The 21,037-nt window shown below is 32.7% G+C and overlaps 1 protein-coding gene and 1 non-coding gene across 2 annotated transcripts in view; both read right to left on the reverse strand.

Moving 5' to 3' along the window:
- Positions 1 to 2,374: 2,374 nt before the first annotated feature.
- Positions 2,375 to 21,037, reverse strand: part of NSD2 (nuclear receptor binding SET domain protein 2) — a 116,442-nt gene continuing 97,779 nt past the window's right edge. The window contains 6 exon segments of the mRNA XM_023506150.2: positions 2,375 to 4,098; positions 6,399 to 6,603; positions 7,852 to 7,958; positions 8,480 to 8,621; positions 17,885 to 18,001; positions 19,554 to 19,823. Of these exon segments, the coding sequence (XP_023361918.1) occupies positions 3,827 to 4,098; positions 6,399 to 6,603; positions 7,852 to 7,958; positions 8,480 to 8,621; positions 17,885 to 18,001; positions 19,554 to 19,823 (1,113 nt within the window). The 3' untranslated portion in view covers positions 2,375 to 3,826.
- LOC111721395 lies at positions 8,717 to 8,841 on the reverse strand. Its single transcript, XR_002770621.1, has one exon.

Raw genomic sequence — 21,037 nt, forward strand, 5'->3', positions numbered from 1 at the left:
TCAGGAAAAGAGTAGCATTTAATGTAACTGGGATATAAGCAAAAATGCAACTGTATTCTATTATATTCAACTGTTTTAGAGACTAGACAATTTTATTAAAAGGTCAAAGAGACCCAACTATCCCACAAATATTTTATGTCCCAGCTGGAGAATTCATTAACTAAAGAGTTGTAATCTGTACAATAGTCAAAAGTAGCATCTATATCTTACTTACAAAGGCCTGAGACGGCATATAGTTGAGACTAGGATTAGATATTTTATTAAAGGACTGGTTTTAAAACAAGTCTAATAAAAGATGGTTGGGTAAGTTTTTGCAGATTTATAAAATCTAACTTTAGACCCTTTGTAATCATTCCCTGGTGCCAAAAGATTGAATTAACATCAAGTTATTTTTTTCCTCCTAAGAAATTCAAAGATAGAAGCACCTAAAAGGAGGAAGCTGATTTTTGGGCAATCATAATCAAAATCTCTATAAATGTTCCCAAAACTCTGAGAACCAATTAAGTAAAAACTCTGAAATATTAACTTAAAAAAGGCTAACTTGTGCTATGACTAGCTCTTTCATCCAAAAATAAACATTTCATTTTGTCAGTGTTTATGGCCTTATCTGAAAGATAAACATGTGGAAGATTACAATGTAGAAATTTTTTTTTAAATCATTTCAAGAAAAGAAATGTTAAAAAAAATTTTAAAGAGATTTTTTAATCCAGATCATAAAAAGAATTTGGAAAACCTAAAAGCCAACAGAATATACTTCTTAGTGTTAAAAAAAAAATTACTGCTGACAGTTTACTTATGTTTCAAAGCCTGCCCATTAATCAGGAGGAAATAGCATATTTTGACTGATTGAAAACAATCCATACTTTGTTAACAGTCAGCCACCTTCACAATAGATAGGTAGGTCTACAATAATACATTTTTAAAGTTCTTAAAATTGACCATTGTCTTGCAAAATTAATAGGCCCTGGCTATTCTATCATTTGACACATTTGGTTTTTAGTACACAGTATCTTGCATGATGCTTTGAACTCCAGAGAAGAAACACAGTAAGGTTCTTTGCCTTACAACATCTTTTCAGTTCTAGGGGATAAGGTGCATATTACTTTCATGAACAAATCTTTTACATCTGCCTCAAACATTTCTAAAAGGAAAATTATCTAGATAACAGTTTTCCTCTGAATGAGTATAATTTCTAGAAATTAACAACATAAACAAGTAAAATGCTAATGCCACTATGTAAGTTCACCAAAAAGTCTTTTAGTGGCATACACCTGTATTTTAGTTGGGAGTGGAAGCAGTGGGATCAAGAAACAGCACCACAATTACCAACAGTGAAGTCAATTTTTTTTTCTTAAACATTCAGTGCTCAACAAAGCTTTTAAAAGTGGCTACATATCCCTAGGCAGGTTAGTATTTACAGGACTTGGGCAAATGTACTGCATACTTTGATGGCCTCCCCTCATTGTTGCAAACAGAGCTTCAAGAAAAGCCAGATATGATTAACATGACATAAACAGGTTTATCTATCCGTGGTCACCCTCTCAAACACTTGGCAGTTTCTGCACAGAAATGTTAACCTGCCTGGTTACAAAACAGATAATTACAATGTTCTTCCATTTTTTATAATCAATGATATATGGCAATTTAATGAAGCAAAGAATACAGTAAAATTGAATTGCAAAATCCATTTGACTTCAGTGTCAACTTTCATAACTATTATTATCAAAAGTAGGTTTTTGTAAATTCCTTTTCAAGATAGATTTGATTCTCAGATGATGTTAAAAGTAGTTGTTTCACAAGTATTTCCTTCATTCTTTAAAAAAAAAAGTTAGAGATGCTCACTTTTTCTTCTTTACCTCTTCCCATTCAGTCACCTTGATACTCCCATAATATCCCTAATTCTCTTCTACTACACCAAATATCCTTGGGTAGAGTGAGAGAGGAGGAATATAGGGACATGAAATAAACTGTGAGCTCTTTGGAGTTTATACTTCAAACTTCCAAATATCAGAATGTATTCTCAGAGCAGGGAAAAAAAAAATTTTTTTTTTAAAGGGAACTTAATATCTCTCAAACATTACACCATACTGGGTGCTCTTTTATATGCTGAAAAATTTTTAGAAACAAACGAAAAAAAAAATCTCACAATGGAAATCAGTGTAAGACTTGTTCCATCTTAAAATAACTTGAAATAGAGAAAACTGAAAAAGGGTAAAGCTAGCCTTCCCCACACTGTTTAAATTCTGATCCACAATCAAAGCAAAACGATTATTCATCTTCCCCGCCCCCAAATGCTTTCATATTATAATGTTGGATAATGGCACATTTTAGACCAGTATCAATTCAAGTTTTTAATGAAAAAAGACCCACAAAATTTGCATGTAATGGAAATAGCTTTAATCATCAATAATTCTAAAATCTAAATCTTTCAAACCCTGAAAAAATAGTTTTGAAAAAATATACATTTTTATGATAGACTATGCTTCATTTTTTTAAAGGGCTACATAACAGATCTGCACTATAAAGGCAAACTATGCTAGTACGTATAAAATATTAAATGGGCATAAACTAGGGGCATCTGGGTTGGATCATGATTGCACAGGTCAGAACTTGTTAGCAACTCTGCCCATCCTTATATCAAAACACCTATGGGGCAGGAAATGGTACATAAAATCATTTTTTACCTCAATTATTTATTTTACCTTTTAGCCTAAATTGAAACATACACATGGCAGGTCTAATGTCCCTATAAGTTCACATTTTTTTTTTGTAATGAAAAATCAGGATATCATCAATAAACATACATTTTAATTAGTAATAATTTGTGAAATGAGGCTTAGCAAATATATATTTTGAGATTAAAAGCCAAAATAAAAAAAATCATTAAAGAAAAACCAAATAAAAAACATATAAAGCGTTTTCCCAAAATGGTGAAGAATGATGACAAGATGACTGTGCATTCAAAAGATATGCCCAAAAGAGGTGATAGGATTTTCACCACAGTGGCCATTTTAGGAAAAGTTGTTGTTCCAAGTTTGAGACTCTTACAGCTCTGAAGACTAAAGTGTTACTTATATTTTAGTTGTAAATCTATAAATAGGAAAAAAAAGAATATGAAAAAAATCCTCTAAAATCCCCCCCCTCACTATCCTAGGGTGCTCCTCTCCTTATAAAGGGATATACATTTCTGAGAAAATATTTCACATTAACAAAAAAACTTTTACAGTTTGCTGTTTTTATAAGAGCAGGAGAGATGACCAAACTCACTGTTTCAGAGGACACCAAGTTAAAACCTTTGAAATAGATATCACTGTGGTATCTTCTGAATAAAAACACTGAGCAAAGGTCTTTTTTGTTAAACACCTATAAAAGTGTTTTCTTTTAGGAAATATGGTTTTCCACCCCACATACCTCTCAGGTAAAGTGGAAAATAGGCGTCAAATTTTTCAGTCATGCCTTTTTTATCCCCAAATGCAGGAGGGAACCATTACATTCTTAGAAATTCAAGTGTAACTGTAATGTTGTGTAATAAGTTTTGTTTGTCCTGAAAAATTCTGAATTGTGTATACCACAATTCATTATCAGTGCAGATACAGCAGAAACTGCTAGAGATGGCTCAGTGGATTTACAAATGCTTTCCCCCAAAATGAAACCTGTACACTTATTAGATATGTAAAACTGTGTCCTTCGTCGACCCTATTCACAAGATAGACCCTTGTATCTACAAGATAGTGTTGGCAGTTAAAAACAAAACAAAAACAAAAACAAAAACAAAAAAAAAAAAACCGCACCACGCACAAACACACAAAACCCCTGAAGTCTGACACTATTTGTACTCTGTTTTTCTCCTCCAACACCTTCTTTTCTTTCTCTTGGGCTTCAACTTGGTTGGTTCTGGGAAGGGTTTCTCAGTCTTTGGGTTTCTAATAGATTCCACTCCAAACTCATGTTCAGAGCAGCGTAACCGTCCATCTTGTGTGGTGCTGAAGACTGTCCCATCTTGGTGATCCTTGCAAAAGGAATTTGGGCAGAAATGACAGAAAGAAACTGATGGTTTGCCGCATACATCACAATGATGCCAAGGGCATTCCCATTTCCCTGTAATCAAAGATGAAACATTAATATTCTTAAGTGTTATAAATTTTTTAAAATCCCTAAACACAAAATGTCAGTAGTTTAGATTTTTTCCTATATAATGAAACTGTCTGGGGGTACAAATTTCAAAAGAAGCCTGAAATTAGCTCTTATCACCCAAGATATATTCATCAAATTCCATAGATATGACAAAACTTCTCACATATTAGTTTAATTCATTTAAGATAAATTCAAAAGTTAAGTGTAACAATTGGAAGAACCTTGGTATATAGCACTAATCAGTAAAAACCGATTTTTTAAAAAATCATAACTTGCACAGAAATAAAGCCTCAATCACAACAGTAACTATGGGGGCACAAATGTTCCACGAACGAGTCACTGATTCCCTAAGCTTCCTTAAATATGTTAGGTTTTTCTTTTTTTTTTAATCTGAGCAATTATTTCACTGATATAAGAACTACTGATGAGGACACATCCTGGATACCAATACAGATTGGTACTAGCTATGCCAGTTAATTTTAGAGTAATGTCTCTAAGTGCATGGAATGAAATCTTTTAAGATTTGACTAGGGCAAAATGCTGATACATGCTACTTGATTTCAGATCCTCCAAAAGGCTCTTTTTATCGATGATGAAAAGTTGTCTCTTGGTTACTTTGCAAAATTTTCAGGTGTTCCACAACTCCAGTATTTCTGAGCCTCCAGTAAAATAATATTTCTTGATATAGCTATCTGTGACTCACATTCTGATGAAGTCTAGTCACTTCTTATGAATTAAAAATATCCTATTATCACATGTTTACCTGATTATCTGCATCTTCATAAAATTTAATACATTGATTGCTCTTACTGAGGAAAAGCATTAAGTATGCCATGTATGAAGTTTAACCAGAGTATGGTTGATTTTTCTTAAATTTCTAGAAAGCAGATCTTTCTTGCACCACAGCTTTGAGTAAAGCAATATTTACTTAAAAAAAAAAAAACCAAAACTGGAGTTCACAGAATTATGGGTTTGAAATTAGGAAGGCCTGGGAATCAAGTTGAAATTTCTAACAAATGGCTGTTTATAAATAATATTGTAATAGAGACATTTAAAAAAGAGATTGATATCTGGGTTTGTATCTTAGTATTTTAACTAGCTAAATGAAAGATAAAGACATTTTAAAAGAAAAAATTGAATAGCATGGCAGCTGGTTCCTCATAACTGGAAGTCTTCAAGTTGGGGCTAAATGAACACTTCTTGAAAGTATTATCGTTAAATATTCCTGCTCAGGGATGGAGTGGACAGTATAAATCAAGGTCTCTCTGTAGCAGCTCAGATTCTACTATCATTAAGGTACCTAAAATCTTCTTGAAATAGAATTCAGTGTTCTTTGAATTGAAAAGATTCTTTTTTCATAAAACAAATCTAGGCCCAAATACACATTTTTGTACTGTTTTACCAATTTACTCGATGCCAATGTTGTCTAAAAAAGGATCTGTATTTCCATCTTCACACAAGTTTGCTACTTTCAGTCTTTTAAGTATGAATTTCCCTTAGAAGTTCAACAGTGCCTTCTAGTGGTGAAAAGGATTCTTTAGAATCTCTATATGGCTGATCCCCAAAAGAGGATCTATTTTTTGTTTTTTCCATTAAATTTAATCACACTTTTACTAAGCACTTATGAAAATAGCAGTGTGCTGGGTATATAGAAAGGTTGTGGTAGATGTGCAAAGTCTTTAATATATAACCATCAAACTCCAAAGAACATGAGTAATAGAGGACGTCTTTCATGACAAACAAAGAAGATGCCTTCTTCATGGCAACTCTGAGAAAATAGTCACGTGAAGAAAAGCCTTCTGAATGAGCAGTTGGGAGATTAGAGAGATAATCCATTCCTCAAAGAAAAGCTGAACTATATAATCTGGGACATTTTTTCAACCCATGAGATTCTATATATTCTATTCCAATTTTTGTAATTAAAAAAAAATCACTGCTTGATTGCATAAATATTTTAAGTAGGAATATTAAAATTACTCAGACTCGAGAGTGCTTAAGGTGTCTAAATTTAAATATTTAAAATTCAACTAACTGAAATCAAATTAATGTTTAACTGGTTAAAAGCAATGACTTAAGAGTGAAAGAGTCTTTGTAAGCCAATATTTTCCTCATCCTATCAGAAAATAATAATTTCATCAGATTGGAAATACAATCAAGTTGAAACATATCAAGTCAAAGCAGCATCTCTGAAAGTATCATTAAAAAAAAAACCACTCTAGGAAAGATAGTAACATGTGTGTGAATCCAATTATAAGTTAACTTACCAAAAGGTCGTTTAACCAAATCCAGACAGGAGAGGTGATAAGCTTTAGTACAACATTTCCGATCACATAGTACCAACTGACCTCCATCACCACAACGAAAACAATCATCTTCAGATTCTTTTTTTCCTTCACCTTTTGTTCTACGTCTCCTTGTCTTTTTCTTAGTCTTTTTGCCCTTCTCCTCTGAAGAAAGAGCAGCTGAGTTCTAGGATAAACAGTTACGTTGTGTTTACTTTAGAAAAAATTTTTTTCCAAACTGAATAACACCCCACATTATTAGGGTAGAAGAAATGCTGATAATTCAAGAGATTCAAAATCAGGGGACAAAATTTTAGAAAAATCCCTATTAAGATATGGAAGAAACTAGGATAAATTCCATATAGGGGAAAGTTTTAAAATGACTATTACTAATTAAAATGATTAATTTACTAATTTAAATAAATAAAAAAAAGAATCTCATGTAAAAGTTATTCATCTCAAGCTTAATTTACCTTAATATACATTGAAAAACATGTATATAGAAACTAATGAGATAGATAACCCTTTTTAAACAAACATGTTAACATTACAGAAAGGGTAAAGAATGTTTTTTTTAATCCCATTGAGGATAACTAATAAGAAATTCATGTTTCATTGTTCACAAAGTACTTTCCTCTAAACCACATAAAAGAAATTGAAAAAGAGAGCCGATATGATTTGCTTATAAAGGTGGGGCCCTAGACTCAAAACCAGGTTTCCCCATTGAAGCATAGAAAGAATCACTGAAAGGTCACATATAAGTACAATTTACATTAGTGCTTTACTTCTCCATTATCAATCCCACTCTCCTCCCTATGAGAGAAAAAAATTTAAAATGTTATACTCACCTACTTCTAAAATTAAAAACATAGCACAAGTAATCTGAGTAACAATACTCTGAAAATAGATGTGTAAAAAGCTGAAACTGACTCTCAGGCCAGAGGTTCCTTTATGTTTGCCTTAGATGGTTTGGCTTGGGCAATTTTTTGTTAACACTTGCCAGAGCAAGGAAATAAATAACATTGTTAACTGATTAATAAAACATGACCCATTAATTAAGCAACAAGAAATATTACACTTCTAAAAACTTCTAGGAAAAAATTATTTGTCGTCTTCTGCTTCTTCCCATCCACCTCTCCCTCTGCCTTTCAAATAAACACTACGAATTGTACAATCTCCCTATTGCAGCCACATAGATTATTAAATGAGAAAACTTCCAATTTTTAGTAGTTTTCTTTAGAACTAACCAATGATCAACTTTCTAAATGCAAATAAAAGTTCACTGGGGGAAAGCAGTTATTAACTTGTACTACCTAAAATGTACTTTCCTGTATGCGTTAAGGAAATTTATCTTGTCACACATCTTGCTATGCAATTTAATTGCCCTTACTTTAAAAAGAAAAAAAAAAAAAGAAAATTTAAATTATTGCTATACCTTTGGTCTATCACCAAGGAATCCACTACAGTTAGAGGCACCACATCGACAGACAGTTTTTTCATTGCCCAGACAATCAAGGTTGTAATTAAAAGTCAGTTCTGTCCCTAGGAAAAGAAACTCAATAGTATAAAAATGTTTATCTTTAAACAGTAATAAACTGCTCACGAATTACATTCTATTCATTTTAATATGTATATTAAAATATACTTAATATATGAATCTCCAAATTTATTAAAATTATTTAAAAGATCAAGAAAAATAAAATTCTTCACAGCAAACTAACAAATGTTGAGACAAAATTATGAACATTTGGGGAGTATGCTATCCTATTTTTCTTAATCCTGTTTATAGAAACTATACAAACTCTCATAACATGAAAGAAAGGGGAAAGTAATTTATTGTAAGTAATTTATAAAATTCCTTTGCCTTTAATCCTCACAACCATCTATGGAAACAGATTATTATCTTTACTATATAGATGAGTAAACAAAGAATGACAAAGGTCAGGGAAATTGCTTAGGGATTGCTGATACTTTGAAAATGGTACATTATTAAAATTGAGTAAATTTCCTTGGGCTTTTTCATAAATATTGGTAACGAGGTTTTTAGTCAAAACCCAACATACCTGCAGGAATATCACATACAGCAAACAATCCCACACGAGTATCTCCATTTACTGTCCATTTCAGAGTCTCACAATTTGGCTGGCAGCTGTGATTCATGAATCGGGAATAGTTTCCTTTGGGACCAGCATCAATTATCCGGTCCTAAAAGTTAGCATATCAATTTTATATGTTAGGTAAAACTTTGAAAAGTTTTTTTTCTTTTTTAAGGAAAATAAAAATTGTAGATAATTTTTACTTGTAGTACTGAAAACTATGGTGTATCATATGAGCTGGAATATGACACCCCCAATCCAATACTAATTATCTAGCTCACTTGTTGACTGTCACAATCACATGGAAGGGACAAAGTTTTAGTGAGCTGTATATTAGGATAACAAAATTACTAAGACATTTTAAAAACATTCAGCATCAATCTTGCAAGACTCATTATCATTCGCCTACACAGAAGTTATTTATAAATTGTGTGTGTGTGTGTGTACAGTAAACAGAAATTTTTTTTAAGTTTCAAATTATAATAAGATGTCATAAAAATAAAAAGAAAATCAATTAATTCATTTCAGCAAGGTGCCAAAACCATTAACTGAGCTTACCTGTTATCTTTTGTGGAGTTAAGAACTTTCCACCATATTGCATTCCTCCATACTGTAAAAAGTAGCTATCTGATATGATTCTCTTTTAATTTTTCTTTGTTATGATTTTTAATATGCAAGTCCCCTATCGTTTGGAAGCTTTATAGTACACAAGTTGTTGAAGTCTAGAAGTGCTATTTCTATTTGGTTCCCACTTTTCTTATTTCCTTTAACTTTCTAGATATTTCCAAAATAATTCTAGTTCTATACTATATGCTCTGATAACTTCATAGATATTGCACTGGGTTTGTAAATCAATTTAGGTAGTATTATCATTTTTATTATATTATCATGATCCAGCCATAAATATTTATCATTCCTCTAGTTAAATTCCTTTTTATATTCTTGGTAAATTAAGCCTCTGACATTTTATCTGTTTTGTGGTTAAATTTGCAAAGGGATTATCTTTGATGTTAGTTTCTTCTGAATTTTGTATTAACTAAATAAAAATGTAAAGATTTTATGGGGTTCATTTTTTATACTGATCCATTAATGAAGGCTACTTTCTCAGTTTTTTCCTTGAGTCTGTATGATTTTTCTAAATAAACCATCATATTGACAGGAAAGATTTATATTTTATCACTTCTTATGTGTCTTTTGGGTATCTTGTTGCTATTACTAGCATTTCTGGAAATATATATATTTAACAACTCTGAGGTACCAACTCACACCTATTAGATTAGTTAATATAGTAAAGATGATATGGGAAAATTACACTAATGCACTGCTGGTAGAGTTGTGAACTGATCCAACCACTCTGGAGCATAATTTGGAACTATGCCCAAAAGGGTTATTATAAAACTGTTGCATAGCTTTTGATCCATCAATATTATTTCTACTAGATCTATACACCAAAGAGATAAAAAAATTTTTAAACGGGAAAAGACTTAGTTGTACAAAAAGATTAATAGCAATTCTTTTTATGGTGGCTAAAATTTGGAAATAGAGGGGATGCTCATAAATTGGGGAATGGCTGAACAAGTTGTGGTTTATGATTGTGATGGAGTTCCATTGTGCTATAAGAAATGACAAGCAGGATGATTTCAGAAAAACATAGACACAAACTGATACAAAGTCAAGTGAGCAGAACCAGGATAATATTGTACAGGATAACAGCAATATTGTTTGATGAAGAATTGTAAATGACTTGGCAACTCTAAGCAATACAATGATTCAGAATAAGCCCAAAGAATTCTTGGTGAAACATTCTGTCTGCCTCCAGACACACACAAAAAAAAAAGTTTATTGTCTCAATACAGACTGAGATACACTCACTTTTTTTGTTATACTTATTCAAGTGTTCTTGTACAAAATGACTAAGATGGAAATGTTTTACATGATTGCACATGGCCAACGTATATCAAATTGCTTATTATCTCAGGAAGGGAAGAAGGAATAAAATTTAGAACTCACAAACTTTTTTAAAATGTTAAAAATCTAGTATTTTACCACTGCATATGTAATTATGTAGTTTCAATTTACTGGTTTTCCACACTTTATTTCCTCTCCTTCCCCCACCATGATAGAGTTACAATGGCGTCCTCACTGTTCCTTAAACCTTGGTTAAGGTTATTGCATCTTCACACTCAGGGTTGTCATTGTTCCCCATTCCTAAAATATTATTCCTTTCTCCTCCTCTTTCAACTCCTGGTTTCCCTAAAATTCCACTTTCCAATCCCTCAATTCTAAAACCTTTCCTATGTTGATTATTTCCTATTAATTCTGTATAGAGCTTATTTTCACATAATGATCGTCTCTATCTGATTGAGGGCAAGAGCTGTCTTTTGCCCTTCTTTGTATCTTTTAAGTGCATAGCATACCCTGACCCTTCTTCCCTGTGCATTTTGTTTGCACATAACTGTTACATTGTCTTCTCTCCATTGGACTGCCTCTTGAAAACAGCCTTTTACCTTTCTTTGTATGCTTAGTGATTAATGCACAAAGACTGGCACACAGGTACTTAATATTAAGGATGACTACTTATTGAGGAATATGATTAACTGACTAATTTACTTGGTTAGTCAGTTAATCATAATCATCTGACTAACTAACCAAGTAAACAAAGGGCAGCAAGGTGGCCTGGTAGATAGAGATCCAGGTCTGGAGTCAAGAAGACCTAAGGTTCAAATTTGGCCTGTAATATAGCAAACCACTCTAATATCTTTGCAAAAAAAAAAAAAAAGGATCACAGAGTTGGATATGACTGAAATTACTGAACCACAAAGTAAACAAGCATTAAATGCTTACTATATACTAAGCTAAGCTTAGCTCTAAAAAAACCATGGTACTAATTATTTTCCTAATCTGAACTATGCTAATTACAAATCAAAAATTTTTTCCCCTGGGTTATATTTAAATTTTTTAAATCAATATTAATTAGCAATATTGGTCTATAAATTCTCTCTTTTTCCCCTTTATCCTTTTCTGGTTAACATATTAAGATTATCTGTCTCATAAAAGAAGCTTTTTTTTTCCTTTTTATTTTTGACAATATTTTGTGTAACTTTAAAAAGTCTGATGGAGTTCTGTAAATTCATTTGGACCTTCTCAACCTTTTAAAATTAGTTCAATTTCTCTGAAATTTAAGTTCCTTATTTGGTATTGCTACTATATGCACGCTAAGGCAACTGTATATATATATATACACACATATATATGTATATATATATATATATGTGTGTATATATATATATATACACACATACATATATATATATATACACACACATACATACATATATATATATACACACACACACACATACATACATATATATATATATATATAACATATACATATGCGCTGGACTTATTTAACTTGCCCAGGGTCACATAGCTAGCAAGTATTAAGTGTCTGAGGCCGCATTTGAACTCTGGTCCTCCTGACTTCAGGGCTGGTACTTTATCTACTGTGCCATCTAGCTGTCCCCATATATATATAAAATATGTAATAATATAATATACAATATCTCTTTTAAATTTTTTATTTTTGTGGGCATTTCATTATGGCAATGATCATTTTAAAAATATCTTTGTTGTGCTTTCACTTTGCTCAATTTAAATTTTATTAATTTTATTTTCTCTACCTTTTCCTTTTAATAAGTTTGCCTTTTGGGTTTATTACATTTTATAGCTCTTCAATTTAGCTACTTTTTTCTTATGGGTTTATTTGTTGATTTCTTAATTATTCTAGTTCATATTTTCTTTAGTCCTTTCTTTTTCTACTTTGTTAATATGTTTCCAAGGAATTAATTTTTTCTTTGAGGACTGCTTTTTGCTACATTACGGAAATTTTGGCATGTTGTTTCATCATTACCATAGACTTTCACGATTATTATTTATAGTGATTTCTAAGTTTTGTTTTTTAACCTAATCATTATTCAGAATGTCATTAAGTCTCCATTTTGGTCATTTGTTTGTTTTTCCCCGAATTGATTACAATTTTTATTGTATATGATCTTTTAAAGTACATTTAGTTTTAAAACCTTTTAAAAATATTTATTTATACTTTCTCTGTTCCCATCTTTTTAAAGATAAAATGTGGTTGATTGTATATGCATAACTTATATATGATCACTCATAACCTCTAGGAGAGGGAGGAGGAGAGAGATAGGGACAGAATTTGAAATTCAAAATTCAAAACTTAAAAAAGAAGTTTTAAAATGGTTAGTATGTGGTACTAAAAAAAATTAAATTATTATATTTAGAAGGATCCTTAAATCTTTCTTTGTAAGTTCTGTAACAGTTTTATTTAGTTCTATATTTTTCCCTTTTGTTCAACTTTGTTAGATTTACTCAGAACAGTCAAGGATCCTTTTACTATTGTATTATTACCCATCTTTTTTTGCAGTTCAGTTGAAATTTCCATAATGAATTTAAATATCATACCATTTGGTATATATGCTTAGTACTAACATTGGTCTACTATCAATAGTTTAAACACAATAGTTTCATTGTTTATTTATGTTGATATTGTGTTTTTATTTCTTTTTTATGATTATATTTGTCTGACTACAATCCCCTGCTGCAGGGGGTTTACAATATGCTTGGTAAACTGATCCTGTGTTCTATTCTGGAACTCTTTTTAAAAGTTTTGTTGGATTACTTAATCTATTCATGCTTAAAACTATGATTCTTAGGTTTCTAAGTTCTTCTTCATTGGATGCTTTAGTATGACTTTGTTTTTAATCCCTTTCCCCTTTAAAATAAGTATTTTATTTCTGAGATAACTTCGGTTGATACTAGTTTGAAGCTAATCCATAATCAAAGGAGCTTGAAGCTCTCTCTCTCTCTCTCTTCTCCTCCTCCTCATTTTTAGCGTTTACTTGAATGAATTCATTCTTTATTTTACACATTTATCCATTTCTTCTCTTCTGTGCATGCCCTTTCCCTTGTCAATAAAATAGTTACTTCAAAATCCTTTCCTTCTCTTTTCTTCCTTTCTTTTTTTCCCTCTTCATTATTTACTTTCCACTCCAGTCTATTATTCCTTCTAAGGATTTCTTTATTTAGATAAAACTTCTATAGTTCCAATTCTGAACTCTCTTCTTACCAATTCCCATATTATTGTCTTAATACCTCTTTCTCCATCTTGCTTTTTTTTTCTGCTATACCTCAATCTTAAAAATATTTATTTATGGGGAAAGATGGAAGCAATGCTATCTGGTGATTATCATGTGGTCCAAATCATCACTCTCCAAAGACTACGCTATCTCATTTCTAGCTGTTTCCCATTTCTGTGAAATCCTGCAACACTGGATTTTGCTAATGTTATATATTAATTTTGAGGGCTAGGATGTTTGACCTCCACTAAATCATGCTCCAATATTTAAATGAAATGTGAAGACAACCCTGGATTCCTGAAACATATACCAGCTAGATGTGTGAACTCTGGCAGATCTTACCCCAAACTAGAAAAAGTTTTAAATATAAGTCTAATCTCTGACCAAAGACCAATCATCTAGCAATCAATTAGGTTAAGTCTGGAAACTTTGTCAACAGCATGACATCTGGGTAAGTAATTTTTCACATACTGTTTATGTACATGTATATATATGTATCTGCACTTAACGGTAGCCCATTTGGGGGAGGTGGGAAGAGGATGAGAAAAAAGAATAAAGTAAAGGAGTATGCAGTACCAATCAGGAAGCAAAAATGGACACTCATGAATATAAATAATTTCTTCTACTATTATATATCCTTTCTTGAACTGGTAATATATTGTCACATATTTTGAATCCTCCCTGATGTTCTTTTGGGAATATGACAATGTTCTGTTTTGTTTTATTTTCCTTTTGTTTTTCTTTATTCTATTTAATAAAATAGAAAAACTACTGGATATATTTAAAAAATCAATTTTTCACACATAGAATCTCTCAAAGATTATCTAAATTGTACAAGGGTTGGGTATAATTAATTGGGAAAAGCCATGTGCACATCTTTTTTTTTTCTTGGGCAGGCAGGAAGCATGGTGGATATGGCAGTAGGGGCAATGTCTGAAAGACTTCCTCTTCTGAGTTCAAGTCTGGTCTCAAATAACATAGGAGCTATTGTAATGCCGGAGAAACTGAGGCAAGATAGAGATTAGAGAGTATTTAATAATTTATTAAAAGGGAGAGATTTACTGGGACCAAATGGATCCATGGTTTGGTCCCAGGGCTGAATGAGACTATCATCTCTAAGAACCCAGCAAACAATGTAATGTGTGTTCTCAATGACATATATACATGTGTCTCAGACAGAGGAGGTAGACCGAGGCCAGGGCGGAGGCAGGGTGCTGAGAGCAGGAATGGGACTCTGACAGGGTGGGGTGAGCCTCTGGAAAGGGGGATGACATAATAGGGGGAGGCACCCCAGAGATGGGGAGAGGCATCTTGATAAGACAGTATCTGATATTTTTGATAGCTTGGGGGAGAGGCATTCTGATATTCTAAAACATAAACTCTTTTATCCTTATCAAATATTCTGATAAAGAGGGAGGGGAGATTTTGCAGGACAATTATAAACTGAGGCAGAATACTTAGAGAAACTGAGGCAGGCCTGGATCAGGATAAGTAGGGAAACCGAGTCAGGACAATACAAGAAAACTGTGGCAAAACACTATGTGACCCTGGGCAAGTCTGTTCTCACTTTCCTCAGCTGCAAAATATGTGGGAAAAGGAAATGGCAAACCATTCCTGTATCTTTGCCAAGAAAACCTCAAATAAGAGTCCCAAAGGCACGACTCAAAAACAACAAAATTTGTTTCTAATATCCTTTCCATGTGGCTTTGTATTGATATGTTCTTAACAAGACAAATATTGAGATGTGGCTTAGAAAAGCAGTCTGCTTGCTTTAATCATTTTCTATTATTGATTTTCTCCACTAAAATTTCATTGTCTTAAAATGTAAAGATTTTGTCTTATCTTTCTTGTTATGGTCCACCCTATCAGGACCTGTAACACATACCCAAATACAGATTAAATTGCTATGATTTGTTGACAGGTTGGCCTCTGAAATAGTGATGCTGGTTTCTCAGACATTAAAGATTCACTTGCACATGAAAACATAAAATGACATAAATGACTATTAAGATCTTAAAACAGGATAAATGATACTCATCATGAAATAATGCTGTGAATTAGTCAACAGGCATTTATTAAGAGCAAACTATATACCAGGTACTAATGCTAAGTGTTGGGTATACAAAGAAAAGATAAAAAAAAAAAAAAAATCCTTGCCCACAAGCAGCTCATATTCTAACAACAATGTCTATATATGTATGACAAGAGCAAGATGCCCTCTAAGGTCCTAATATGGCTTGGATTATTTTCCTCTAAAAACACATATGTTCACAGCTCTCTTGACCACAAACCCCTTTAAATAAGCAGGCTATGGATTTTCTTCCATGTCTGTCCACTAACTGGTAAAAAGTTTTCTTTTTTCTCGTCTATATCTACACACATATGTATATTATATATGAATATAAATAAACAAATACACACAATTGTATAGATATATAGTGTGTACATGCTACTTTCCAAATTGTCCTGCTTGTATGCTTTCTTCTGTTGTTTTTGAAAAATATTTCAGTGGCCCTCTTTTTCTTTTGGCATCATTCTTACTAATCTTTCCCCTCAATTAAAAAAGAAAACATAAAAGAAAGCCTTGTAACAAGGAAGCAATCAAACAAAATGAATCCACAGCCAAAAATGCCTATCCTCTTGATGCACCTCAAGGCCATCACTTCTCCACCAATAGGTCACTAATTTATTTCACCAACCTCTCTGCGGATATATTTGGTGACTGCATTGATCAGAATTCTTTCAAAGCTGCTTTTTTCATTATTGGGTTGCTGTCCTTATAGAAATTGTTCTCTTGTTCTGCTATTTTATTCTACCTAGCATTCTCTGAAATAATCTCATTCCATTACATTTATATACCATATTTGTTCAGCCATTCTCCAAATGTCTGAAACAAGTTTTACCTTGTTTCAGCACCCCCAACCCCTTAGCTTCATTTAAAAAAAACTTTTCTTTTTCCTCCCTTCTCTTTTTTACTCTAGCCTTTAGGATCAGGAAGTTAGTTTTGCTTGTAACTACTCCTGTTTCCTGTTTTTATCCTCTCTTGAGTGTTTGTGTCCCCACCCCACCCCAATTCTTGCTTGTTTCCTTATTGCATTTAATGTATTTCTAGACCAAATTTTGTGTGCATGTATTCAACCCTCCTTTGTCCATTTCAGAAAGGAAGTTCATCTAACACCCATCAGATATCTATGGTTATCCCCCTCCAAAAAAACCTGACATTCAGAAACCGAGATTGCCATGGCTCACTTTACCATATGAGCACAGAGTGCTATGTACTTCAATGCCATGGACTGGGGGGGGGGAGGGAAGGAGGATGTTTGGGGCAGAACACTGGTAAGTCATTCATCTCTTCCTGTTGTTGTAAGGTCTTGAAAATTACACAACTCCTCTTTCTTTCTTACACCTGCCTTACTAACCCATATCAGTCACTTTAGGGATTTTGTTTTTGTATCCATAATGCTTTGGACATAATAAGTACTTAATAGGAGCTGATGAAATATTCTATTTCAAAAGAGAATAAATTCAAACCTTTTATTTATGCTGCTGGACTGCACTAAACAATGCAGAATAAAACACTAAAGAAACATGATGTTAACAGGATAAGACTGGACCTGTCATTTAAATTGACTTAAGAAACTCTTGGGAAAAAACTTCCTCTCCCAATTCAAGTTGGCACAGGCTCTGCAGCTCATAGTCTTAGAAAGTAACCTAGAATACAGAGTCATCAGAGGACCTGTGAAGGGTCATTCAGCTAGAATGTGGGGGAAAAAAAGGATTTGAATCCAAGTTTTTTGTTTTTTAAACAATGAGGGTAAGGTTAATAAAAAGGCAAAGGAAATAAATAAGCATTTATATATTGTCTACTATACATTAGATCCTGTGCTAAGTGCTTTACAAATATGATTTCATTTGATTTTCATAATGACCCTGGGAGGTAGGAGTTATTATTCCCATTTTCCAGTTAAGGCAGAAGTTAAGTAACTTGATCAAGATCACAGAGCTGATAAATATTTGAGGCCACATTTGAATTTCTGATACGAGGCTCTGAGCTACGCTACCTAGTTGCCTTGCTCTTAAGAGTAAAGAAGGAAGAGAAGCTGTAATTTCATAAAAGAGTATTATTTACAATGGAAAAACTGTGTTAAAATACTATAATAATACAAAACATTGAGAACCCTCAAATTTACAATGTAAATTCATCTGGCATTACCTTATCAATAGTAAGCATATAGAAATGTGTGATATCATTTTCATGTGCATACTTGATTCTTGCCATACATTCTTCTTCATCAATTAATTCACCAACATACTCATTCACAAATTCTCCCTGTAGATCAGAAGAATGTAGCTAAAATAAATATCACACACAGTGCAAAGAAAACATCTTATATTCTACATCATTATCAAGTAGGACAGGAACAGGGTCTCATCTTTAAAATATTAAAGTACTGATCAAAAGATCTTCTGTGAGCTATAATTCTCTCCTTTGGTCATCGAAGGCCAAGGGCTTAGAAGACTTGGCTGAAACAGAAAATCACCTGTACCAGTCACAAGTTTAACCTTTTTTTTTAAGATTACTAGACAGTGTAGGAATTGTTATATATTAAAAATGAAGAGCTGAAATAGGGATAGACTGCAAAGGATGTGCCACTTAGGCTTTAAAAGTTTTCTAACCCAATTCTTTCTTTAAGCAATTGTTGATTCTGTAAGAAAACTTTCTCTCAGGTCTGTTCCTTAAAACAAGAGGATAACCTGAGAAAGTTAGCAGAGACTTCTAATGAGCCATGAATACCTTAAATCTGCCTTTTGGCTCTACCCCCAGACTAACTTTTCTAAGGTTTAGGAAATTTTAGAGGTTCCAAGAGAGCGACACAGCAATCTCTCTCTAGGCGTCATTTCTGATTAATTCATTAAGACTAGATAGGTAACTTTACCAATATAAAGAATTCTGATGGAGGAAACTCCTGTACCAATGCAGATTGGCAGCTGCTTATATATAAGCTTGGAAAGTTAACAGGGGCATTGAGAAGTGATTTCATCAGGGTCACATGATCAGTATATGTCACAAGCATAACTTCCCATAAGCCATTCCTCTATTTACACCCTCTCACCACACGATATATCTTTAACCATTCAGAATATTCACTGGTAATGCCCCTAAACATCCAGAAGCAAACTTGATACCCAAGACAATAGAAAACTATATTTAGAATGATAACTTCTTTTAAATATGACCATTACATTTCCATTTTTATACAGTCTCTCAAAAAAGAACATAGCAAAATGGACTGGAAGAAATAGAAATTTAGAAAGGTAAGAAAAAAATCCAATTACACATGCTCAATTTGTCATTCTTATAAAAACAAGATTGCTTTTTAACCTACCACTGGGTTCAGACTAGGTATTCATTTACTTTTTGTTAAAGGAAAGAATTAATTGCCTCATCTGTCACCTGTCACCAGACTTTTTTGAACTCTGGAAAACTATAGCTGCGAAGACAGACATACATTTAAAAACCACTGATAAACACATTTTTAAAGTAGTAGGATAAATGGGAAACTAAAAATATTGTTTGAATTCTACTACTTGTAGGTGCATAGAACTAAAATATCACTTTTTTCCAATATCACTTAAAATAGCACAATTCTTCACAACTAATGACTATTTTTTCCAAAGGGCAGAGTTGCCTTTTTGAGTTAAGATTTCTTTTCCCATTAACACCAAACACTACCACCTTTGCTTCAGAATAAAAACTTTAAAAATAAGTAGTTCAATCATACTTTGAGAAGTTTCCCAATTTTAGATCATGTAACAACTAAATAAAGTTCTGAAAAAAGCATTCTTTTCTGATTTTCTTACAATGAAAAAATATCACATACCTTTTTAATATCCCTCTTGGCAACCAGGCCCCAACCTTTGCCATCAGTTTTAATGATCTTCGTCTCTGGGTACTGACGTTTGGTAAAGCACTGATTTTGGCACTGCTCTCCTGCTGGACAAACTTGAGGATGGCACTCATACATTAACATCCGATTTAAACACTCTGAGTCAAAACCACAGGGATTTTCATCCGTGGGCTTGCAGTTGCATTTGGGAATTTCAGAAATATCAGCTGTATATATCTGAACTTTTCCACAAGGTTTATTCACCTGAACATAGAAAATGAAACTACTTTAAAGAAAAGTAGGAAACCTACTGATTTTATATGCTTTCACTTTCAATGACATTCCTTAAATCTTATACATTATTATAACCAAAATGAGAAATTCAGCTATATTCTAATAATAATATGTACATATTATTAATCTTAAATCATTTGCCTTCTCTTCTGAGACTAAAGAATAAGATCTTGGAAATCATTAGTTAAAAAAAGCTTACCAATAACAGTTAGATGGGTAATTCCTAATTTTCTACATTCAGGTAATAACAGTATAGAGAAGGCAGTAGAGGAAGCAGAGAAAAACTGAAGTGTTCTATGAAAACGAATCTTCCTCTACCTTCAATTGCATACTCATCTGTATGATAAAACAGAGGGTGGCCAAAAGGATCTAGAAGCACAGTAATATCAAATATATGAGGAAAGAGCCTTAATGGATCCTTTCTTATTAAAAATCAGAATAGGTGCTTATAGACCATGTGTGTGTGTACACATGCATATGTGCATATATGTAAAACACAGTATGAATGTAAATATGTACTTATTTTAAGGAGAATCACAGACCTAGCAAAATAAAAAGTAAAACACCTTATCAGTTGTAGGGAAAAGTGACATACAATTGAGGTCTGGTCAATGGGCCACTGAAATGGAAAAGAAACAATAAACGAAGGGGACAGGAAGTTCATTCAATCCTCTTTCTGATCCCAACACCTAGATTGTGATCATAATATTATGAACTATTTAAGAACAGAAAGCACATGGTTTATTTGGGGTTTTTTTGTACATTATTAACTGGTGCTGAACAAAAATATCTTCAATTCTCTTTCTGGCTCTAATACCTAGACTGTGATTACAATATTATGAGCTATTTCGGAACAGAAAGCACATATGTTTTTTGTTTTTTTGGTGCATCATTAACTAGTGCTGAACAAATATATCTAATAAGTTAATTAAATATCTTTTATTTTATCTCTTTTGTACACCTACATTTCCCCTAGTATTAATATTAATATCATTCCCTAGGTCCTTATCTTCAAATGTGAAACTTTAATAATCAAACCTATGCAAGCTGCAACTACTTTCATTAGATCAGACACCAAGCTCAAAAACAAGGTCTTCACACTCTGACTGTAATCTACCTTATCCATACTTCAGCTCCCACTTTCCTCTACCCTAACTGAATTATCTTTTCCCCTCACAAGCATA

Source organism: Sarcophilus harrisii, chromosome 6, assembly GCF_902635505.1.
Source record: "Sarcophilus harrisii chromosome 6, mSarHar1.11, whole genome shotgun sequence".
NCBI classification, from domain to species: domain Eukaryota; kingdom Metazoa; phylum Chordata; class Mammalia; order Dasyuromorphia; family Dasyuridae; genus Sarcophilus; species Sarcophilus harrisii.